The sequence below is a fragment of the Varanus komodoensis genome, unplaced genomic scaffold, assembly GCF_004798865.1.
Source record: "Varanus komodoensis strain SLA01 unplaced genomic scaffold, ASM479886v1 scaffold59_1, whole genome shotgun sequence".
NCBI lineage: Eukaryota > Metazoa > Chordata > Lepidosauria > Squamata > Varanidae > Varanus > Varanus komodoensis.
The window spans coordinates 893,265-918,543 of NW_025336221.1; the positions used below are offsets into that span (position 1 = coordinate 893,265).

At 39.2% G+C, this 25,279-nt stretch overlaps 1 protein-coding gene across 1 annotated transcript; it reads left to right on the plus strand.

Moving 5' to 3' along the window:
• Positions 1-905: 905 nt before the first annotated feature.
• Positions 906-15,357, plus strand: PSMD12 (proteasome 26S subunit, non-ATPase 12). The gene is made up of 11 exons (XM_044449549.1): positions 906-1,105; positions 3,414-3,473; positions 4,263-4,391; positions 8,724-8,831; positions 9,344-9,448; positions 10,131-10,280; positions 10,425-10,559; positions 11,659-11,771; positions 12,705-12,879; positions 13,372-13,449; positions 14,920-15,357. Exons 1-11 carry the CDS (start codon positions 998-1,000, stop codon positions 15,127-15,129), a joined length of 1,371 nt encoding a protein of 456 aa, XP_044305484.1. The 5' UTR covers positions 906-997; the 3' UTR covers positions 15,130-15,357.
• The last annotated feature ends 9,922 nt before the right edge of the window (positions 15,358-25,279 follow it).

A 25,279-nucleotide genomic window follows, 5' to 3' on the forward strand; every position in this document is an offset into this window, starting at 1 on the left:
TGTGTTAACCACTGGATTTTTTTTAGCCCTTTAACAACCCAGCAGTCCAGGCTCAGTCAACACACTCAGCATCCTACAGAACAGCTGATTGCTGGATAGCTAGTAAAAGTATTTATTATTTTATTATTTATTAAAACATTTCTATGCCACCCCATTCGGCGAAGCCTCGGGGCGGCTCACAACATAACATAAAAGTAGAAGTGCAGGTGTGCTGCAAATAGCACACTTCCTTTCTCCAGCTCTTGGGCTATTATGTGTTGTGAACCGGCCCATATTGGGCAAGTTCAGAGGGCTGAATATCCAAAACGGCTACAGAAGGCACCTGGCAAATCACAGGTTGAGTGATCAACCACTGGCTGCTGTTACAGCTGGGTTATCCAAATCAGCCTTTCGTTGCCCTACCTGGCGATGCGAAGCAAGGAACGGATCCTGCCCTTGTGCATGCAAAGCTCTATCACTTAGCTCGAGAGTGTGAGATACAAATTTGCCCTGTTACTTCAAGGATTTAGACGAGGCACAAATGCGCGTCCAGAAGACAAGAGGATTTCGGCCAATTTCCCTCCCATATGTAACTCTAAGCCAAGCTGACTCTCCTGTTTTCCATCCCCACAACCACTTGCAGCTGCGACGAGAGAGCGCTCCGCATCCGCATCCCGCGCAGCTCCGCGCCGGCCAGCCTTCCCCGCCTCCCGCACGACGAGGCAGCGCAACGCCCGCTTCCCGCCTACTTGCTCGCTACCGCTCGCCTCTCTCCGGAAGGACCCGCTATGAGCCTGGAAAGAACCGCCGCTCACGCTTTAGGCGTCCATGGTAGTGCCTGCCTGCTGCCCAGCTTGGAAGGAAAGGCGTAGGGGGCCCTCTTGACATGGCTGTCTATGCAGGGTGCCTGCGAGATTTGCCAGTTGGTTTCCGGTTCCGGTGAGTCAGTGTGTGAGTGACTGAGGGCTTGCTTGCTTACGAGCTGCAGGGGGGACTCCCGGCTGGACGTGACCCAGCCATGGCGGACGGCGGCGCGGAGCGGGCCGATGGCCGTATCGTGAAAATGGAAGTGGATTACAGCGCCACGGTAGACCAGCGCTTGCCCGAGTGCGAGCAGATGGCACGGGTAAGGTGCCGGGCCCGGCTGAGGGGCTGAGTCATGGCGCGATTCGGCTTAGGCCGCATCGGCCTTTCCTGTGGAGCGTGCAGCTGCGGCATGGGCGGAGGGGTCGCTGTGCTAGCCCAGGGAGGGGTGGGCTGTATTTCTTGGGAGGTGGACGCAGGCAGGACAGCTAAACGTTCGCCCGTGTCGTGAAAGTTGCCTATTTCTGCGGTGGGAAGAGAAGTGCCTCAGTCTTTGAATGGGCTGTACGGACCGGGCTGGCTTCCTCCGCGTTTTAGGAAGCTGGGATGGGAGGAACGGACAAGGCGAGGGTCCTTTTCCTGGAGGGGTGGCGAGTGTGATAAGTACTCGGTGTTCCAGTTGAGAGTGGCTTGTGGTCAAAATCTGGACGACCCTTTTCGTTCTTGGCTAGTCCCTGGAGAACTGATGTCTCCGAATCTCAAACTAAGCAGCTGTACTTGTTAGGCTAGGCGTTGCTTTTTCTTTAACGTTTTGGCGTCGTCTGTACAGTCACTTGTACCCAGAGAGAAGTGTTGATTAGTGGAAGAATGGAAAGGAGGGAACCTTCGAATTATTCTTAACAATTGCTCAGACTATTTGCATGTTTACCTAGGAGAAAGTTTGATTGCACTCAGTAGGAGTTCTGAGTAAGCATGTAAAGGATTATGTGGCCTTCTACTGGACTAAAGGCATATTCTTGGAATATGGTTGAGAGAGAACTTAAATCTACAATACTTTATGTGTAATGCAAATCAATTCTAGTGCACTCTGTATTCCTTTAATCATGATAAGAACTACATAAAGTAGCACATGGTAGCTCAGAAGTGCATATTTGGTTTGAGAATCTTTGTAAATAATACTGAATATATTCTAATTATGCTATTTAGCAATTGTAGCTATTTTACTCTTCTATTAGATTTGTTTAAAAGCAGGCCATTAGCATCATGCTCCATTTGTGATTTATATCATTGGTTATCAGTTTTGATGGCTCAGAGCTCCACATTGGGCACTGTAAAGAAGGGGTATTGTATTTTACTTTGTGCGGTTATATTAACTATACTCTCAAAAGTTGGGTTCTGATGGCAGTAAGAATAAGTCTTTTATCTCTTAAAGTGGTAATAGTTAATTCAGAATCCTGAATCTAAATAGAACATCTGTAGTTTATTTTCAAAAGTAGTTCTACAAAGTATTTTTGCCATCCTAATGGCTGAAAGTTAAGAAATTGCAAGGACTAGTCCCCACTACTGCTTGTCTTGGCTGTTGTCTTTTCCCAGCAATTAAAGCTGTTTACCTTCTGCCTGAAAGAGGCAATTGCTGTATTAAAATTGCATCTAGACTGCTGATCCTCTAAAATGGGAAGGGACAGCAAGTTGCCTTTCTGCTACTCAGAGGTGAGGAAAGGACTTGTTGCCCCTCTGCTTTTAGCTGCATTATATGCAGGATCTGTGCAGCTAAATGAGTCAGCCAAGCAATTGTTGCTCATGCATAAGACACGACTAATTCAGATTCTGTAGTGCCGTGCTTATTGAATATAAGAAAAAAGTGAAGAGGCAGTTCACTTTCCACAGTGATACTTTCACAGCAATTTATTTCTCCTATGGTAAGGAAAAAGTCATCCTGGCTGACTCTGATGTAAGTGGATCTAAGTAGTATTTTACTGCAAGAGAAGACAGTAAGTAGGGACAGTAGAAAAGGTAACTGCCGAGGCAGATCATCTTGTTGCTGCCTTTCACAACAGAACTACATTTGGCCCTAGAACTAGCAAAGTACACTTAGACTGCAATCCTGTGGATTTTTAGACTGAAAAAAGGCCTACAACTCCCAGGATGGTTTTCTTGTGAAACATGCATAGGCTCAACTTTACTCCTCCTGTGCACTCAGGCACAAGAGGAGGGCACACTTAAAGCCAATTGCCCCAATTCAACTGTAGGTATAACTAAGTCCAGCTAAAAACAATACAATAATATTGTTGCAGTGCTGTTTTTAGTGGTTCAGTCTGAACATTGTGGTAAGCTAAAATTGTTTTTAAAATTATGATAAACCAGATTTTTTTTTTAATTCTTTCTACTGTGAGCAAGTAAGCATGCTGGCACATACTGTTCAGTACCTGAAGAAGACAGGGACTTTTCTTCTATTAGTTTAGTGTGACATCTCAACCAGAATCTTTGACTTTTACTTTTCTCATTTGTAGTAAAGTTGACATGTTTTAACTCAGCTTTGTAAAATGATATGTTAACTGTATCACGTTGGCAAGTCTCCATAATTTAAAAGTATATTTTCCTCATTTTGAATAGTATGTCCTATATTTTAGGATGGAAGACTTCAAGAAGCAATTGAAACCTTGCTGTCCTTGGAAAAACAGACTCGAACTGTAAGTGTAATACACCGAGTGTTTAACTTTGGCTTTTGTTTTAATGAAGTAGTTACCCTACAGCCCTTTAGCCCAAAGGTGTTTCCTCAAGAGACTTGGCTGCAACTTAGATCCAGGTTTACTTGTTCTCCTCTCATTCCCATCCATTGGAACACCTCCATTTCTGAAGCCACAAGGTAGCTTTTCTGACCTTGGAGAATCCGCTGGTACAGTTCTTTCTGTATCAGCTTTGATGGGGCATTGGAGTAGGATCTGCTTCCCACTGATTGGTGCTTGCTCAGAGACTCTAGGATTATGAATTAATTGTTCTGTTATACTTGTGGCTTTTTTTCCTCAAATTTATCAGTGTATGGTTATGAAAAATGGAGATTCTCATTCATGCTAATGCGTATGATTGAAGAAACAAAGGGTGGAAGAATTGTAAGTTAATGCCACAGTATTATGTGGTCCTGTTATGGAGGAGGGGAAGCTGAAGGAAAAAAGTGTGTGCAGAGTTGGGAAAGGGCGGAATCTACCTTAATGTATTTCATACTGCCTCTGTTTCTTTAAATGTACTTGATGGAAGAAGCAAAACACTAAGTCTCTGGCTTTTGTATTATTTATCCTTGATTTTTTTTGTATTATTTATCCATCCCTACTGTAGCCCGTAAGTTGTGTCACCAAGACAGGAGGGATGGGGTGCTTCATTAGTGTTATTCCACTGTAATGCTTGGAAACTTTGTTCATTTTTACATTATAGAAGCATGATTACTATGCTGAGGTGTATAGTTATTTTTTTTCCCTTTTTAGGCTTCCGATATGGTATCTACATCTCGCATTTTGGTAACTGTAGTAAAAATGTGTTACGACGCTAAAGACTGGGATGCTCTTAATGAAAATATTATTCTTCTTTCAAAGAGGAGAAGTCAGTTAAAACAGGTGAGATTACAGTATGTGGAGGGATGGTGGGTAAAACTGAGTATGTTATTCAGCCATTGTTTTGAACAGCCACCAACAGATGGAAGTTTACCTTTCTGCAAAACTAATGTATTTTGCACCTGTGTTCTCTTGAGTGTGTTTGTTCTTACAACAGTTGCTTCCATTCATGCCAGTGGTGATGCTTCCCAGCACAAAGTGCAGCTTGTCCTTTTTTAAAAAAGGGATCATCGGAGCCTGTATTACCAGTGACTACTTTACCTATTTCAATACTGTGGCTAAAAGTTTTCTATTGGTCATCAGAGCTAAACTTCTGGTTGCCATTGACATTCTGTCAACTGTGTGTGTGGTTCCTGTCCAGAGCCAAGACCTGAAGAGATGTACTGTTTTGTGTTTTATTTCCACTTGAATGGAAATGTAGTTCTATATTGGTTCTGATTACATGCTTAGATCTTAAAACCTTTGCTTTTTCTTCTCTGCCCCACCCCACCCCACCCCACCCAATACAACACATTGGGACATGTTGAGCAGTGGCACATTTATGCATGTGCCAGGCTCTACCCTGTGGGCCCCAGCACACTGCAGCTTAAACAAGCCATGCTGATTCTGTAGTCCAGGTCACTGTTACCTAGATCAACATTATTGCAGTGAGAAACATCTATGTGTGGAATGTCCTCATTTTCTTGTTCCATGTTGCAAAATCTTTGGAACAGATACAAGGTTATCTTCCTGTACATTCTTTGTATAGTTTTCATATATTGAATCTGGGGAACTGATTGACATGATTGCTTACAGAAGCAAATGTTATACACGAACTAGAGACTTGGAGATAGCTGTTTGCAACATCAGTCAGTGTATAGGAAGTTATGCTCAAATCTATCTTCCTTGCTCTTGTATATTGTAGAATAGGTGATTTGAAAATAGGCACAGTTCTGTTACGTTTTTATACCACTCACAGTTAATCTTCCACATGACCTGTTTTTATAAAAATGCTTTTCAAAATTTTAAAAATTTCTTAGGCCAGTCATAAAGCTGCAGGTTTTTTGCCCTTTATTGTATGACATCCAGGAGAAAACAGCCTAATGATAGTTTCCTGTTCCTATGTATTCCCCTTTCAATTTTATATTATTTTAATTTCACATTGCAAGTGTGTTTGATTTTTGTTTACTCAACATTAAATGTCCTTTGTTTAGTTGTTACCATATCTGATGTACAGTCCAATTACGCAAAAGTGGTTGGGTTTCAGCTGACTGAATTTGGAAATAACCTACCCAAATGTCTTAATACAGTGTGGATTTTGGAGATAGATGTTAATAGAGTTAAGGTGTTGCTCAGAAACCTTTTGTAAAATACATGTTTGGAATGACTTGAAAGGTTTGATTCAGGCATCTAAGTGCACATTACATCGTTGTTAGAAGATGTGCAATTGGCTAGTATATTCATTCAGTAGTTGTGGCAAAAAGCCAGCAGCATTTCAATATTTCTTTTGTTTAGTGCTGCACAGCCTACTCCAAGGGAATTACTGCTCGTTTAGAGGGAAAGATGGGTTCGTTCTGTTCAGTTAAATTGCCTGTCTGTTTCCTATTGGTTCTATTTAGATAGTTTAACTGACTATTTCCTGATTGCTAGCGGTTAATTTTTATAATACTCACCATATATTGTGATTGACAAGGTTTCGCTTAATACAAACTTAGATGCACTCTCATAGTGTATTGAAAGTAAAATACAGTGACGTATAGGAAATGGTTCACTTTGTGTCAAGGTCCCAAACTGGAAGGAATATGGCTCTTTACTGGATGGATTGTGCAGTTTGGCCTTTTTTAAAAATGTAAATCAAGTTTTCCACTGAAACTTTCATATTTCCTGAACAGTGGTGCAAATGTGACCACTAAGCCCTGTTAATCACACACTAAATTATTGTTCATTCTTACAAGCACTTTTTGCATCTTTGTTTTCACTGCATATTTTGCATTGTTTTCTTTTTTCCACCATAGATGTTATTAAAACATTCCTATACAGGGTCTCTTGTATGACCAACTTCCATGACAATTTGAAGTTAACAGAATGCATGTCTTCTCAGAAATAAGTTCCATTGAGTTCAGTGGGGCTTATTTCAAGTGAGTATAGGTTTGCAACCTTAGAATAGCAATACAGGCCAATCTGACTTCTCTTTTTCTTACCTGTTTTGCTCCTTTCTGTTATATTCCATCTTGGCCATCTTGGTTTTTTCATAAATAAAGAAGCAAACAACTTTTTATGACAAATCACAGAAGATTTCATAGTTACTGGGCAGGATAGAAAGCTTTTTTTGTGGTGAGAGGCTATTTTTGTTGTTTTTAAGCACTTTTAACCTCTGTGCTCTTAGCCTTGATCTGTTTCAATTAACTTCTCTGTCTTGCTTGGCCCAACTCTATCACCATATAAGCACAGAATGAAACATTTACTGTCTAGCATTGTCTGTTTAGTCAGAGTGACTGAAACGTTCAACAAGAAAAAACAGAGAAATATATTCACTATTTTAAAAATCACTTCAATTTTTAAAAATGAGGGTTTTTTTTAACTACCTTGCTGTCTACGTGTTCAGCTTATTCGAGGGAAGTAATGCCAAACCTCCTTTTCTGTTATTCTATTCATTTCTTAATATTTCAGTGAAAAATATTTCCTATCTGTTGCTCTAGTTATGATGATGCACTAGATAACTTCAAATTCTGGAAAGCATGTCTTTTGTCTGGAACTGTAGAGTAGCTATACAGAATAGTACTGGGATGGAAGGGAAAAGTCTCAGTTCTAAAAAAATGTGTAAGTCCATTGCTGCTTTTTTGTACTTTTAAGCATTTCCTCAGATTCTGTATTACTGTTGGCATTAGTTTTGGGTGTCTTTTTGACTGGAAAGTGATGAATGCATTTTATAAATAAAATATATGAAGAAGTTGTATGCTCTTCCAATATAAGAAGTGATAAAGGCTTCTTTTGAAACAGTATAGTTAAAATTATGGCTTTGGCACCATAAAGAAATCGGCAGCCACCCCAAGTGAGGTCAGTAGAGCACTGTTATAAAGCTTAGGGCTCACCAGACATCACAGGGAAAAGTTCCTGCAGTAATCACAGAACGAGCCACATGCCTTCCATGTCAAATGAGTGGCTTTTGCCCCCATCCAGGTTTGCTTTCATGTGTTGGGTAGTTCTCAGGCCACAGCTAGAATATTTAGCTTACCCTATGTCTTTCCCTTGTTAGAATTGGCATAGGCAAGCTTAGGAGAAAAAGAGTAGCAAAGAGGATTTAAAATGCTAGGGGAAAAAAGGAATAAATTTAGCCTTCCGAAGAATATAAATGAAAGAAATTGAAATGTGTATTTAAAAGCTGACATGTAAGGTTTTCCTTGTAACTTGAGGAAATGAGTAGGTCTAGGTGGGTTAGATTTTAAAGCCTTATTGCTCTGTGAAGAAATAGATGAAGTAGGTAGCCTAAAGATGGTAATGAAATCATCTTCATCAGAGTTTTGGAACAGAAGATACTTATTTCCTAAGGTCTCCCTTTCTCAATCTCCTCCCTGCCCCCATGTCTGTGCATAAAAATGTATTCTGGTGGTGGTAGAAGTGATGAAAGCTCCTTTTTATTATACATTATATAATAGATAGCATATTAATGTTGCTGTCTAGTCAATGGCACCACCTTACACACGCTTAAGGCTTAGGAAACAGCTTGGGGGAAAGCTAACTGGTAAAGCTAAGGGAAATGATACTGAAAAAAGAAAAGAGAGAAATCCTCTATTGCGCTATTGTTTCTATTTGCTGCCTGTGAATTGCACTTGTAAGGTGCCAAAAAAGTAATAGTGGGAAGACTCCTCATGTTGGCAGGATTTGTGAAAGTTCAGTCATGTGAGCGTGTTTATAAAAATCGGCAAAGACAGATGCAGTGCTAGTATATTATGCAAGCAGTGATTTCTAAGTGTATTCAGACTGCTCAAAAATATTCTAGTTGATGTCTCTAGCAAGTTCTGCACTTCATGTTTGGAAAAATTTGTGAAACGGTGATAACAGCTTTAAGTGAAGTGAAAAGAATTGGAAAGAAATGTCTAAAATGCATTTTTGAGCTGCCTTAATATGATTTATATCTGCGAATAGAAGAAAAGGATTATTTAGTGGTGACTTCCTTTTTGCTTCAGATAAATATACTTTTCCATTTTTGTTTGTTTGCAAATATGTGTGGTTTTAATGGGTACTAACTTTGAAGTGGCATAATAGCCAACATTATATGAGCATTTGTATATACAGATATACTATTTATACAAGGTTATGTTGATGCTTGATTACTGTTTTTCTCATTCATATTAGGCAGTTGCTAAAATGGTCCAACAGTGCTGTACTTATGTTGAAGAGATCACAGATCTACCAATCAAATTGCGATTAATTGACACATTACGAATGGTCACAGAAGGAAAGGTAAGAGATTTTTCCTTTTTAAGTTCATTGAGATAGATAGATAGATAGATAGATAGATCTATTTATTTATTTATTTGATTCATTTATATACCTTCCAATGACAATGTTGTCTGGATGTTTTATGAACAGTAAGCTACTAAAATGAAATAATTCCAAACAATAGCAACAATAACAATAAGGGAAATAAAATACATTGATTAAAATTATGCAACGTATCTAAAATGCAATGAATTATGTAGTTCAATTAGAAGCCTCAGAAAATAAATACTTCCCTGGAACTGAAAAGATCACCATGGAGGCTTCAAGCCGAGCCTCTCTGGAGAGTGTTGCTAGGGCTTCAGAGGTAAAGACCAGCACTTGGGCTTGGAAACAAATGCTGATGAAACAATATAGGACCAGCTCCAGCTAATATTGTGGCCTCCACACTTTAAACCATGTCCTATAATTTCAGTGTTGTATATAATATTCATTTTACAAAAAGTTAACAGCAGGAACCCTTTCCTTTTACTTAGATTTATGTTGAAATTGAGAGGGCTCGGCTGACAAATACACTTGCAACAATAAAAGAACAGAATGGAGATGTAAAAGAAGCTGCCTCAATTCTTCAGGAACTTCAGGTAATGGAGCAAACGTGTTCTGCAGGATCTTAATAACAACCCATGAAATATGGTCACCTTAATCCTTTCTTGGACATTAAAATTGTTTTGACTGTCTAACATGATGAATAGAAATGGGAAAGTTATGCAGTCATAAACTTTTGGTACCTTTAACAGTATAGTCTTCAGATACATTCATGATGTATTGCATTACTTGCTGTAAATTGTTGCCAGTCTCTTAGTGATCTTTTCATGACACTCTACAGCCCAACTGAGCCAGATTCTCCAGACTGAATTCTGCCAAGCACTGGAACCAGTAATGCTTCTGTGGCTTTCCTGCTGTAATTTAAGCAGATAATTTTATATAATCTCATATTGAATGTTAAAGTATACTTTTAACCGTTTGGACTTGCAGTACAACTTTTAACTTTCTAGTATGCACAGAGGCCAAACTTACTTTACTTAAACCAGTACAAATTGGATTTAATTGAGTTTCTTTTATTACCAATCTTCAGTGCAGAGGTAGGAACACTGATGCCTCCCATGTGGTATGCTGCCATATCGTCTATCTATTGGGCAGCGTTGAATAGACCTGCAGTCCCAACCATGTGGAGGGTGCTAGTTGCCTGCCCCTGGGTTTCTCTGCCTTGCCCTTTAATTTTGCAAATCAGAGTCTAATGCTTTAATATATCCTGAATTTTAGGTGGAAACTTATGGGTCAATGGAAAAGAAAGAACGTGTGGAATTCATCTTGGAACAGATGAGGCTTTGTCTGGCTGTCAAGGACTACATTCGAACCCAAATAATTAGCAAAAAGATTAACACCAAATTTTTCCAGGAAGAAAACACAGAAGTAAGTCTGGTGATACATATATGTTATGCTGTTCTGTGCAATGCTACATGCTTGGTTTTAAATAGATTTCTCAGTAGTACTGATGACACTGTAGAACTTGAGGTTAATATGTGTGTTTTAACCTGACATTATTTGACATTTCAGAAGTTAAAACTGAAATACTACAACTTAATGATTCAGTTGGATCAACATGAAGGTTCCTACCTTTCCATCTGTAAGCACTACAGAGCTATTTATGATACACCTTGCATTCAGGCTGAAGGTGAAAAGTGGCAACAGGTAAATAAAAAAAGGAAAAAAAAATAACTGTAACCTGTGGACAGAGTTGTCCATACAAACAGATATTGCATGCAAATAGATCTAGAATCTCTGAGATGAGACCTTAGTGCATGTAGACCTTTGTGTGGATTTATCCTATCACATTCCATAACCTGTGCCCTAGTTTCACTGCTACACATTTTTAGTTATAGGAAGTTATCTTGATTCTCAAACATGTAAGGAAAGTTACTTGGGTAGCATGCTCATGTTCTCACACATTAGCCACCATACACAAATACACACTATATGTGGAATGAGTGTATGGCTAGTGGCAGGGAAGAGAAAGAGAAGTTTAAAGACAAACTTGAATAGGAATTAGCAGTGTCAGATTGTCAAACAGCTATCTTTGGAACAATCGGAACCACAAGGAAACAGTGCAAAATGTGGTTTAAATGCTTTGTAAGCAAATGCAAAATGTTTTATTTTAAGGAAGTTAATGTAAAGAAGTTCAGTGTACTAGCTCTAAAAGTGAGTGTGCATCAAACTTGCTTAGGGGTTGAGATCTTTAGAGAATTTTGGATTTGTTGAGATGGCAAAATGATTGAAGGAACGTTACAGACATCTCCATCTGTTGGTTGTATCTAATTAGTCCCTTTCATAGACAGAACAGCTTCTGTCAGTGGAATGGGGGAAGGGATGATTGCTCCTCCAGCATCACTTGGTGCACCCTCAAAATCTATGCAGGAAACTTGGATCAGGTTTTGGGTGTGAGTCTGCACGCAAGAGATACAGGAAAGGAGGGGAAAGTCTCACTTCATGAGCAGAAGTCCATTCGTGTTGTGATGGATTTTACTCTGTATAACTAAGGATGTCCATATGCAAGGCCATATAATCATTCGCTTAGGATTCCTGCTTCTGATACAAAGTTGGGCTTGGTGGCCAGTATGGCTCCTTCCAGTTCTGTTTTTTGTGATTCGGTGTTTTGTTATATTTAATTCATTACAAGAATGCAGGGGAATGGACTCATCCCTCTCTTTCGAATAGCAATTGCTGCATTTCTTACATGTCTATCTCCTGTTTCTCTTCAAAATTAAGATGCTTTTCTCCTTCTCTGAAACAGGCACTGAAGAGTGTGGTTCTTTATGTTATCCTATCGCCTTATGACAATGAACAGTCTGACCTGGTGCATAGAATAAGCAGTGATAAAAAACTAGAAGACATTCCTAAGTATAAGTATGTATCTTGTTCAATATGAGACCATAGTATAGTATTTGCTTGCATCCTGATGTACTGGAATATTCTCTAGAATTTAATGTTTAAAACATTGGTGGTTTATGTAGAGGTGAAGATGTTTGAGTTACCACTATTTCAGTATTTAAAAAGATCCTTGAATTTTTACCCAATCACTTGCATGTACAAAGTGGGGGGGGACTTTGATTCACAGCAGTTTTTTGTAATTCCTGTTTTTATCAAACCAAAACAGAATGGGCATCCTTTATGTGTGTTCTGTAGTGAAGGTACATATGTGCCTGTATACTGAAGACTATGTCTGTGCATTCCTTTTTCTGAATGACTACTTGTGTCAATTCTTAAAAATGAACTGTTGTATTAATACATTGCTATTTCTCATAGTTCTTTAAAAGGAAATATATTTCCCTAGTGCACATATAAAGGCAAATCCTGGGTTAATCCATGGTTTGCTGTTCATAAATGGAACATGCACACTGCCTCCAGCCATGTTCCTCACTTTCAGTTTCAGTAAACCACCTATGATTGACCTGTTCATAAATTGTAAGCATGAGGTATGAACATCAAGTGCTGGATTATTTAGGGGCTAAACAAACCTGCTGTTAATTGCTCATTTTTTGGTCTCTGCACAACACAGCACTTTGGCTTTCCATGACACACTTACAACTTATGAATGAGCTAATTATAGGTTGTTTATAGAAAGCAGAAGTGAACAGGGTGCCACATTGTGCCATAGACAGCACTCCTATTCATGTACAGCAAATCATGGGATCATTTTCGCACAATTTGTGGATTAAGTATCCTATAATTTGCTGTTACGTGCAAACGGAGCGGTGGTCTTGCTATAAATGAGAATAACTTCGTCAGCCAACCATTTACAAAAGCTTCTGCATGTGTGTCTTTGCTTTTTTTTAACAGAGATCTTTTAAAACTATTTACCACTATGGAACTGATGCGTTGGACTACCCTAGTTGATGAATATGGAAAAGAATTGAGGGAAGGCTCTTTAGAAAGTCCTGCAACTGATGTTTTTGGCTATACAGAAGAAGGTGAAAAGAGATGGAAAGATTTAAAAAACAGAGTAGTGGAGCATGTAAGTAGAATTGCTTTCTAGGCATTAGTTAGGATTGTGAGTAGTACTGGTGGTAGCAATTCTTATCCCGTTAATAAAATACGATAAAAATAGCATAGGTACAGGAATTGGATTTCCACATTAAGCTGTACTTTGGAAATATATTCATGTCCCATGACACCACCTTTGCTGAAGTCTGAATGTGGCTAACACATTGTAGTGAAATATAAGTCCTATTTTATTATTATAGGTTAGGCTTTATGCCAATTCAAGTATAATTGTTAACTGTCTGTAAAATGTTTTTTGTAGAAGCTTTTTCAGTGTGTGTGTTGTGTTTTTGTAATTTTATCTCAATGTCTTGTATACTTCTTGGAATGTCAAAATGAAATAATGGCTTGGCTTAGACTTAATAAGCCAATGGAATCCAAGCATGTTTGATTCTACAACATTTCTTTCTATTTATGAAGTAATTTCAGTTACTTTTCAAAAATAACCTATTCTGATTTATTTTAGAATATTAGAATAATGGCAAAATATTATACCAGAATTACCATGAAGAGAATGGCACAACTTCTGGATTTATCAGTTGATGTAAGTGATGTTCATTGATCTTGTTTGGGAGAGAAATGACAAAGTTGAGAAATGATGAATCACTTTGGAATTTTTGGGGGCCTAATCCCAGTGACTAATGCAGCAATTGCAAGCGATCACTTTGGATCTGAGCATTTCACTTCAGTTAGAACAGGGATGGTCAGTGTTTCCCTCCAGATGCTGTTGGACTGGAGCTGCCAGCATTCCTTATTACAGAACAAAAACCCCTGGTTGAGGCTATAGTCTTTTAAATACTTAGCTGAGATGAGTGCTGAGGGACCTCAAGCCAGAGTCATATCTGGGAAGATGGGAGAGTCTACCTCCTTATCCCAGTCCCTTCCTCCAATGGCTTTTCAGCTGACAGTTTCTTACTTTTGTGCAGTTCATTCTGTCTTTCTAAAATGGTGGAATTCGTCTCTGAAGGGTAGTAAAAAAATTAAGATAATGTCTGCTGCTATTGGTTGTATTTTTGTGCTTTATCCTCTGGTCCTTGACACTATAGAATGTAGCTTCTGAAAGCTTCTCTGAATGTGAATTTGAACTGAATGGTGTGTACAAGTTAGACTCCTGCTGCGTAAAGGTGCCTTGAGTATCCTGAAGCAGCACTGTCTGATACCCTCTCCCCTGCTTTTTCTGTTCCCGTGATTTTGGTTCTGTGTGGCCAAATATCTTGGTCATGCAGCAGCCAAATATCCAACCTTTTTCCCAACTATGGAACCACTGCTGAGACTAATCCATGCTCTCACCTGCAGATTTAAAGCTCGAGAAAGGCTATTGCTCATTAATTTCATGGGTAGCAGAATTACTGAAGTCTTTTCTTTGTTCCATACACGTTCAGCTTGATGAGATTCATACCCTAGTTTTCTGTACTTTATTTCATGCCTAACCTCCACAAACTCTGCTTTGCATTCTTTATATTCCTCATCTATCTGTACCTATATGTAGTTCCCATCACTCATTGATGTATTCATACCCCTGTCTTTAGAGGCATCCAGAAATTTGAGAATTAAAGTAGAGGAAGAGGGTTCTGCTGTGCTTGCTCTGTATTTAATTAATTTGCTTTGCGTGTATATTCCCTCCATAGCTATAATTGAAGTTCTGTGGGGTTACACATTCTGCAACTGTTCACAAATGTTGCAAAGGAATAGGTGGTCCTCAGATATGAGTTTAGCTTGCATCAGACAAGCTTACCTTGACCCAATGCTTAGTTAATGATAGTACAAGTATAGTTTTGGTGCAGGAAACCCAGATTTTAAGGAACTCAATTTCAGACAGATAATTTAACCAACCAAATTGATAAACAAACCAACCAAGATGAAATGTCTGAATCATGCTGCTAAAGTCTGGTTTAAGTGGAAATAAATCAGCTTTCAACAGACAAGTTTCATTTTCTCAGTTTGGATGTCTTTGAAGTATTACTCAAAGCAATTTTCAGTTTGCCTAATTTAGTGCTATTTGTTTGCTTTACAGGAGTCTGAGGAGTTTTTGTCCAACTTAGTGGTGAATAAGACCATCTTTGCAAAAGTTGATAGGCTGGCAGGAATTATCAACTTTCAGAGACCCAAGGACCCAAATAACTTACTCAATGACTGGTCTCACAAGCTCAATTCTCTGATGTCTCTAGTTAACAAAACTACACACCTCATTGCCAAAGAGGAAATGATACATAACCTGCAGTAAGGTGCCTCAGTTAGCCTTAATGCTTTAGGAAGGCATTGAATTGGTCATATAAAGAGACTTTCTCCAACTGTATATTTGGGTTTTTTCATCTCTCCCAGGTGAAACCTAGTAATCACTCTTCAAGAATTGTTGACAATTAAGTTCCTTTGATTATTCATTTGGTTTATAACATTTTTGCTGCAGTTGATGGAAAAACACAATAAAATTGTATTGCCTGTGTAATGGAAATGGCCTTTGATTTATCCCAGTTTTTACTTTACATTTGTCTATCTTGGCTATGTTTTCCTTTTGTATGAGTATGTTGTAATATATTCTTTTATTAAAAATGTAACAAGGTGATTCTTAAATTAACTTTTCTCTGATAGCGTGTCTAGAAATTTCAAGCATGAAATTGAATTACCATTTTTATTCCATGCTTTTGTGTGGTAGTTTATAGCAGAATGTGATCTAACAAAAGATGGAGTCAGTTTTAGCTTATTTTCTGTTTCCTATGCTTAAACCCTTTTTGACTTGTATTTTGCTACAGTAACACACAAGTAACTTTACAAAACTAACTTTATAGCACTGTCAAGTAGTTCCTCTCTTTATAGACTGTCTCAGTTCACTTAAGATTTTAAAATGAAAGAATGTAAATAAGCCAAGCATATGTTTTAATCTTCTGTTCCAGATTTAAATCACTTTAAGTGGCCATATAGCTTGGTCTGTGGTCCCACAAATGCCATCATATTTCAAATGTTTAGCTCTAAAAAGGGATGTGTACTTCTGGTTAAATTAGGTGAGCCATGTTTGGGTGTAAAACAGGTTAATTCCATGATACATTTTGAAAATTCTTAAAAATGGTACTTCTAGGTATATTAGTCTATTAGTGCCTGGAATACTTCTGAATTCTATATAGCTATGCTGTCTAAAGGTACTTCGGATTTAACTTTCATGGACAGCAGCACACCTATGCAACTGAGAGAAGTTTCAAAAGCAGGTTGTGATATTCTCAGATGGTGGTGGAGTACTTTGCTGTTCTTAAAAAAAGAAAGTCACTCAAACTCTTGGTCCCAGCCTTTAAAAAGCATAAAATAACTATCTTCTTTATGTGTTAAATAGTATCTCATTTTGCTTGGTGAAATGTAAATAGATCAGTTGTATGTAGAGAGAAACTTTGTGCCGAGTCATAAGTTTGCCAGTGTGCATAGGAAATGCTTATAGCTAGATTTTGCTTGTTACATTTGTATTCTATCCTTTTTCTAAGAGATTTGAAATGCACGGCCTCGTGCAGGGGTGTGTGTGTGTGTGTGAGAGAGAGAGAGAGAGAGAGAGAGAGAGAGACTTGGGATTGGGTGATACAGTAACCAGGCACTGTCAAGCTTTAGGGCCTGCTTAGACCTGGAAGTGCAGCTAATGGCTTGGATTCAGAGAAGCACCAGCAGAAGTGGTACGGGAAGAGGTAGTAGGTGACACTCCCCAAATCATTTGAAAAACTTCTAAGTGACAAGGGAAGGCTGAGATCTTGGGTGCTAAAAAGGAAGAGGAAGCATCATAAGAATTGGGTGGGACTTCAAAATAAGTAGGTGATGTGAAGTTCATACATGGTCAGAGATATGGTGGCCTACTTATTCCCCTGCCATGCAAGTTCCTTTCTCAGTCTGCATATGAAACCTGTTTGATGTAATGAGGGGGCAGAATCTCTCATGGTGCCTTTGTGCATGCTGGCCTTTTGTGGGAGTGCTCACAGCACGTTCCATTATGCATTCCTCTACACAGTAAACCCAGTGAATATTTAGGTTTGTGAATATTGGATTGTGCCTGATTGTTGTACACATGAAGAATGGAAAATTGCTAGGGAAGCATGTGCTTCTTTGAGTTTGCATTTGCTTGTGTTGGTTAACCAATATCAGCTGAATTCCTTCTTTTGCTTTGGTTGCATTTGCTAAATTATTTCCTTCTACAAAGAGTTTTGGGATAATTTCAAGCATGCAGAATTGCCTGGATTGTAGTATAAATTGCCCACAGGAAATGTCTTTGCTGTATTTTTGGCAACTCCCTTTCCCTCCTTATGCCAGGCTTTTTTGAGGGAAGAGGGGTGGGAAAGTCACCAGCCTTTTGTGCTTCTTTGGATCCAAACCAATATTTGTTCGTTTCAGAGATCTTCTAGCCCCTTTTTTTCTGTGATTTTTGGAGATGTGTTTATATATGCATTGTATTTGACAAGGGTTAATGACTTCTGTGAATGTGATCTTGCATAAAAATAGAAGCAAGGAAGTGTGTTATTGTGTTTCCTGTCACTTGGGTTAAGACACATAATTTAAGGTGTCACTGCAGCACTGTTAATTCATTCTGAGTGACCATGTGAATTAAATGTTTTCTGAGCACATAGTTTAATAAAGGGTGGGGGGAGTCTTCATTCTGTAAGAAATTGTTTCTAGCATGCATAACAACATACCCTAGAATTCTTTGTGGAACCACTGCCATCTTGCCATCTGCCAAAGCAGTGGTGTGCTTTTCATGCCCTTCTTTGGCTAGTTTATCTCTAGCATCACTTATTCATTCTATGTGAAAAGTGTTATCAGTCAGGGCTGTTTTACTCAATAGTGGCCAGGGAAAGAGAGACTAAACCATTTATTCTTAATTCTTTTGTGAAAACAGACAGCCACTTCCTCTCCTTACTGAAGTTTATGGAGATTACTTATCCTAACACCCATAGTCTGCTTTTCATAAAGCATTGCCTGTTCAGAAAAATATTCCAAGGTCATCTTGTATGAATTTGCGTGTATTCTGTGTCATGCTCCTTAGCAATAGAATGAGGGATTCTTTGTTCGGAAACTCTCAGTTTTTTGTTAAAGCAGAATTTAACCCAGAGAAGATTGAACAGAAGGAAAGTAGCTGCTGCCAGTGTCTTGCGCATGCTTAAGGGTGGTCTGTGCAGTACTGCAAGTAGGTTCTGAGGCAGTTCTTCCTGCTTCTGCTTGTGTAAGAAAATGCTTAAGCGGAACAGTATCTGAACAGTGTAGTTCTGTGAGCTTTCAGTGAACAAAGGGTGCTTTTGGATCCAGCATGTAAACTTCGTAAAGCATTCAGTAACACCTGAAGTCAGAGAATGATGATGAGGATTTCCAATGGTAGGTTAATCTTCCTGCATAGATCCTTTATTACGCCTCATGATGTGTGGAAAATGATTTATAGGTGTGTCATTTGGTGCAACCTCATTTGGTTCCGAAAGTAGTAGTACTGTTGTAAGCCAGTGAAATACTGCTGTGTAAGCATCCTTAGTAAAATCGTGGCACCTTATTCCTCTCGTGGCTGGTTTAACATGCTTTCTGTGACCTACAGGTAAGCATTTCCTGCAGCACTCATTTATTACCTTAATTTGCTTGAGTCAGACTGGAACAGTATTCGTGTGTGAATTCTTATTCTTCAAGAACTCTAATGTACTGATTCAAGTTATCTCCAACCAGTAAAATTAAGTTCATTTCCAGTTCCAATGCAATAAGTTAAAATAAGACGGGGGGTGTATTAAATACTGTAGGATGAGAAAAGACAAGAAGCCAGTTTGAAACAAAACAAAAAAATGGGTAGAAGAGAATTTTTGTAATAGAAATAGAATCTGTCGATTGACTTCCTGCCCTTGAATATTATGCAGTTGTGTCTATAGTCCCCCTCTCCCTACCTTTTTAAAAGAAATTAAAAACCACCTCCTTTTTATAACCACCATGTAATTAATGTCACATGGCTTACCTTATCTTAGTGCCAGATATTATGCTGATATTTGTGTGAAGTTCAGTCAATACATGAATTGATATATTTTCTGATTATGGAGGTGATACAGCTTTGCACCCTCCTCTGAACTGGGATGGAGTTCATCTTAACAAAGTTCTCCCTTCCGGTGTTTTGAGAGGTGAGATGTATTCATTATTTGGGTACTTGAATTTCAGGCCAACTTGCTGGTTTTGTATAAAATAAAATGGGCCTATGTGTTAGATGCACATACCACATATACAGATCCTGGTTTTAAAGAAGGTTGAATCTCCTGTGTTAATAACAGTGATTTTCACAGGGAGGCACCATCCAAATTGGTGGCCATCACCACATATTGTGGCATGAATTCCATAGCTCAACTATGTGCTTTTATATCATTACCCTTGTCTTCTGAAAGCCCCACCATCAGGTTCATCTACTGGAACCAAACAGGTTTTAGAATTACATGGTGTGTGTGGCAGGGGTGTTCAGTTGTATGAAGAAGCAAAGTCTGTGCCTACGGTCTGAAGAATTCCTTCATTTGTGTTTATACTTACAAAATTTATATAATGCTGCATATTCTCTCTAGAGATATCCCAGTGGTTAACAAGAAGGATGAAACATGTAAAGGAATAAAACAGTACATTAAATAGCAGTACTCTTTAACAACATGTTAAAGAATAAAACAAGTTCAATAAAATTGTATGAGTGAAACTGTTTGGTCAGGTAAGGAAGCACCTATTTTAGGGATTTTCTCTGCATTAAGCAACAATGATAGGGGACTGTGATGAGCTTTATCCTATTAAAGCATGGGTCCTCAAACTACAGCCTGCGGGCCAGATGCAGCCCGCCATGCCCATTTATCTGGCCTGCCTCAGCGGTTTTGGACTCGCCGTGCCAATGCCCGCTGCCACCCGCCTCACACATGCCTGCCACTGTCTTGCTGCTCGTGCCCCCCCCCCCACCAGCCCATACATGCCACAGGCACCACCTTTCCGGCCCACACCCACCACTGGCACCTTTCAATTGGCCCCCTGTTGAAAGTTTGAGGACCCCTGTATTAAAGCAATAATATTGCTTCATTTGCAGCTCAGTCCACTGTGTCTCTAGTGTGTATGGTAAATGAAAACCTAAACTGCTACATTCTTGCACTGAGCTTACCCTTTCTCTAACCTAATGCATGAAACTTGCTACCTCTGTTTTCAAGCTGTGCAAAAATTGTGTCTTAGCCATATAATTATTCCGTTAAATACATGGCTTTGAGGTTTCAGCTCACTGGATAGATCAAAATATAAATCACATCAGGGCAAGTGTATGCGAAGAAAGGATTATGGAAGATCCAGACATCAGTAAAAGTAGTTAAAATAGTTGGAAGATGCTTCCTCAAGATACCGTAAGCTTTTTGAAAGCAAAATAATAGTTTACTTTGTTTTGTCTTTCATACAGTTATTTTCCTCCCTTATACAGGATGTCAGGAGTTGGTTGCCAATTACCTGTTGATCCAATCTGTATCATCTCTAGTCCAGTGGCAAAAATGCTGAATGTGCATCCCATTAGTAACACAGCATGACCTTGTTCAGCATCACTGCATCAAATCAAACTGTAGGCCACAGATTACAGTATTTTTATGTGCAATCTTCCCATTTCTCCAGGTAGCCAGAACGGAAGATGACACATGCTTTAATATTGAGCAAGAAGAATCCTGCCATGCAAAGAGAAGTCATTCTTCTGGGCTATAGTTCATGGGATGATCTATAATTAGAGTTGGGGGGAAATGTGCTTTGAGGAATAGTTGCTCATTTTAGCAAGAGAAGAGTAAGCATAAGGAAATTAAAAGTTGAACACTACTTTCAATAACAATGCATTGCAAGCTGGTTTGTTAGTAAAATCTAAATCAAATAATTATCACCTAAAGGTGATGTGCATTTTTCACTTCATGAGTAAATTGGCAATGGAAATAAGGCTTGAAACAGATGGCAAGATCAGCCATGCTCTTAAAATTAATTTGTTTTTTTAACTGTCCTAAATTGCTAAAAGGGAATGGGAAACAAGTTGGAACACTCCACTTGTTGCAAGTCACCCTGAAGCGCTTTTTCCCATTACCCATGAATAGTTTTCTGCCTTTAAAAGATTGACACATGCTTCCTTCCAGCTTCACAGCTTTCTCACAATGATTTCCCATACCACTTCATACCCGTTTTGAAGTGGGGAAACCAGGACCGCACACAATATTCAACCTGTTCCTGCACCACAGTGGTATGCGGTTTTATTTTCTATGCCTTTCCTAATCTGTGGCATGGATTCTGTCTCTTCCACATATTTCATTGAGGCATCTACCATGACCCCAACATCACTTCCTTGATTAGCCACTATCAATTCACATCCCATCAATGTATATATGGAATAAGGATTTTTCACTTACATTGAATCAGTGCTGGTTCTGGGTTTGTCAGGGCTGGTGCGCTAGATGCTCAGCCACTCCTTTCTCCACTATCATTGGTGCTGCCAGCCGCTACTGCTCTTCCTCCTTTCTCATCATTGCTGCCACTTTCTTGCCTGACAAGTAGGTAGTGGTATCAGCTGCTCCTTGTGACCACAGTTGTCTGGGCTGAAGCAAAAGGCAAATGACTTGTAGACTGCAATGCTCAAGAACAGCAACAGCTCCAGGGGCTCCTGTTAGTGGGCCACTGCTAGTCTGTGTCCTTGGCAGGTGCCCAGATATGCCTACTCTTGATGCTTGGTATCGCAGTGGACCATGTTGCTGTTCAGCATCTATTCATCCAGTTTCAGTGGCTCTGTGCATATTTGCTTTGATGTTTGTAGTGAACATCAAATAATTGAGCACCATGTCATCCAGAGACCTGGCTGTATAAATGTGGTTTGCAAACCTATCGTAGATCCTCAAAGGTTCCCGCTTCATTTCCCCCCACTGGGAGAGCTATCCATTTATTCCTCCTCTCTGCTTCCTCTTCTTTGAGCAACTTAGTAAAAATCAGTGAAGGGCAGAAAAGTGCTAGGCTACAGTCAGTTTGCCACTTTGCCATGAGGTTTACCAGGTGATCTTGAAAGAGCCTGAATGTCTCAGTCTAGTCTACTTCAAAGGTTTTTCAAAGTAAATGAAGACATCACTAAAGAACATTTGTTGAGGTTGGCATATTTCTAATCTTACCAGCCTTGGTAATTTCAAAGGATGATACAATGATAAATAAGTTTACTTTGGGTTTCTATATAAAAGGGAAAGTAGCAGTTTTATAAATACTTTAAATTAAAAAAGGGAAAATCCCTGACAAAAGGATGGGGAAAGTTTGTGTGGAAGAAAGGATTCATCCTTTTGCTAACTGCCATAATTGCATAGCAGACATTCCAGTGGGAGGTATTCTCTCTCACATTTTAAAGCTTTAAAAAGGGTTACATTTCTGTGAAACCAAAACTCTGCAGCAGTCAGGATGCATAATGTTTCCATACCTTTATATATAACACTTGTGAAAGTCCTCAAGGACAAAAAGGACTCATGAGTTTCATCTTAGCTGGGATTTTTATTTGTTTCTCAACATGTGCATGAAAGTGTAAAAGCAGATTCACAATCTTACATAATCATCAGACACGACAAAGGATTTTGGTTTTGAGATTATCTCTTTAAATGAGCTAGATATCTGACTTCAATTCATCCCTTTTATTCTGGTTCTTTTGCAGCAAGAGGTGTCGGGGAAGGAAGAAACTGTGCACACTGATTAACCCCCCCCCCCCCGACTGAATGGTCTTTCCTAGTCTTTGTGAAAAGTTACTGTGCCAAATCTTGCATATTGCAGGCTGGGGTGGGCAACATGTGCTGCCCCCATTGTCCCAACTTCTGCAGCACCAACAGAAAGGATATTAGTTTGCTGCCAAATTGGACAAGCTAAATTTGCCTTAAGTCTATGCTGCTCCACCCAAGTGTTCACACCCTTCAGAGAATAATTCTTGGTGATTCTTACTAATGATTGCATAGTAGTCCTTCTCATCACCCTAAACCATTTAGGAGAAATTGCTGTACTCCAGGTGTTTTGGAGTACAACTCCCAGCACTCTTGACCATTGGCTATTCTGGTGGGACTCATAGGAACCTTAGTTCAAAATGTCTAGATTACCTACACCTGGTGTGAGGCTTTGAAAGTCAAAACCAGCACTTCTAACCAGGCCTAGAATCAGATGGGTAACTGATACAGCTGATATAGAATCAGTCTAATAGCCTCACCCCTCTAACTTTCCAGGCAATGATGTTCTGCACAAATGAGACTTTGGAATCATCTTCAAAGCCAACATCACACCGAGAACGTTACAGCAGTCTAATCTGGATGTAAGCAGGGCATGAGAATCTGAAGCAAAGCTTGCTACCTTTAGATAGTTTTGCTACCTCCAGGTTTGCAGTCTGGGGGTACTCCTAGATCCATCACTATTCTTGGAGTCCAAAGTGACAGGACTTTCATCCCAAGAAACTTTCCTGAACTAACCAGTCATGGTGGTATTTTGTTTTCAACATATTTTATTTTTCTCTGTTTTATTTTTATGGTGCACTTCTCCAGAATCTCCATACCTTAATAGGGAGTAGTATATCAGCATGTAAATAAATAAATAGGGCCATAGCTGGTAACGAGTGCACCTATTTTTATTTGTTACTGATTTTGTTACTGATTTTTTTCCTCACATGGTCTGTGAAACATATTTCTTCTGCTGTGAAAATTACACGTGACGTCTGTGGAGCAGTAATACCAGCAACTCACAGAGTTAGGCATTTCCATAGAAAAGAATGGCAGGGCTCTTTTGACATTGTCTTTTACCTTTAAATCACTTGCATTAACCAAAAATATCTTTTGCACCAGATTCCAGTGGGTGCTTCTTGGGGTTTTTAGCAGAAAGCAAAGCAGATCCTGCAAGCCTGAACTCTGTCTTCCCCCAATGTAGACAGTTTTCCTTATGATCAAGTTTGTACATTCCCTTGCGCATCTATCTCTTCACAATTAAACTCTGATTTTTCCTGTTTGACTTTTGTACTTTCATGTTTGGAGGCCAATATTCAATCTTCCAGATAATTTAAAGATAGCTTGATCCTGACACATCAGATCAGGGCAAAAGGAAGATTCAATAAGTTAATACCTGTTCTGATTTCTGTATTCTTTGTGTTTGCTGGCACTAGGCTGATTATAGTATATTCACAGATATGTCCATGAACTCTCTATCATTACTTTTCATGGAGGATTTCAACAATTCAAAATTACAGCAAAATACATGCAAAAGAAGAATACTAAAATGGCCTGATTTAAAAGAGCAACACAAAAGGGCCAGCACAAATAAGACAAATATAGTGGAGCATGAAAGTGAATGGCGAAATACCCTGCATGAGTAAAAGGCACAGCCATGCACATCCTCCTAACACACGCCCAACTCCAGGATCTCTTAGGAAGAGGAATGGTAGCTTTGTCAGATGATTGTGCTTGTAGAAACAGAGATCCTGAGTGCTCGGAAGGCCTGTAACTCCCATGTGACATTTGTTACTTTGCCGCCAATGGCCTACCCCCAAAAATGGCCCAAAAAGGTAGGCATGTGTCGCAAATTGTCCTCCACCCTTGTCCCAAGCTATACAAATTTAAAATCAATGCCGGCACTTTGAAGTGAGGCTAAAAATGAACTGGGAGCCAATGCAGTTGGTGAATCACAGGTATAATGCGGTAAGTGGCTGAAACAAGCAACAGAAAGTTAACTATGCTTCAGTTAATTGCAGTCAGCGAATTTAAGCACACTTTGGGGCTGTTCGTATGTGATGACAACCAACTGGTTTAAAGACTAGGGTTTGTCAGTGTGTACCTGCCTTTTCTGCTACAGCACACAATCCAAATCAGCTGCTTCACTTGGTCCTGCAGTGCGACATGTGAAACCAGACTCCTGGAGTCTCATGTCACATTTGTTGTTGGGGTCATGGGTTCTTGTTGGGTTCACACCTGGGTTATGAACCACTAGATTGTTTATCTCTAAACAATCCAGTACCCTGCGCTTGCATAACATGTTCCACAACCTACAAATGGGTTTTGCAGTAAAACTAGAAGAGGCAAGTGTGCTGTAAGCATTCTATCTGAATTAGGTGTTTGAGAAAAAATATAAGCTTCATTTGAGTGTTAAACAACTTTGTAATTGAAAATGATAATCTGACTGAATTTATACAAGTTGTACTTAACCTAAAAATTATGTTGATTATGTCTAATGAATATCCAGTTTTGCATTTCCAATTTAGTTAACATCCAGTTTTCAAATACTTCTAGTGAGTAGCATTTTGAAGGAAACCTTTCAATTTCTTCACTGGTGTGGTTTTGATTAACTTATGAATGCTATAAGCACGGGACTCTAAACCAAACATAGAACAACATATGTTTCAGAAGTTTAACTTTGGTTAT

Excerpts from the sequence above, each read along its gene's own strand:
- PSMD12 (XM_044449549.1), top strand. The coding sequence starts at position 998 with ATGGCGGACGGCGGCGCGGAGCGGGCCGATGGCCGTATCGTGAAAATG. Across the intron at positions 9,449-10,130 it reads CAATTCTTCAGGAACTTCAG|GTGGAAACTTATGGGTCAAT; the intron begins GTAATGGAGCAA and ends CCTGAATTTTAG. Across the intron at positions 10,281-10,424 it reads TCCAGGAAGAAAACACAGAA|AAGTTAAAACTGAAATACTA; the intron begins GTAAGTCTGGTG and ends TTGACATTTCAG.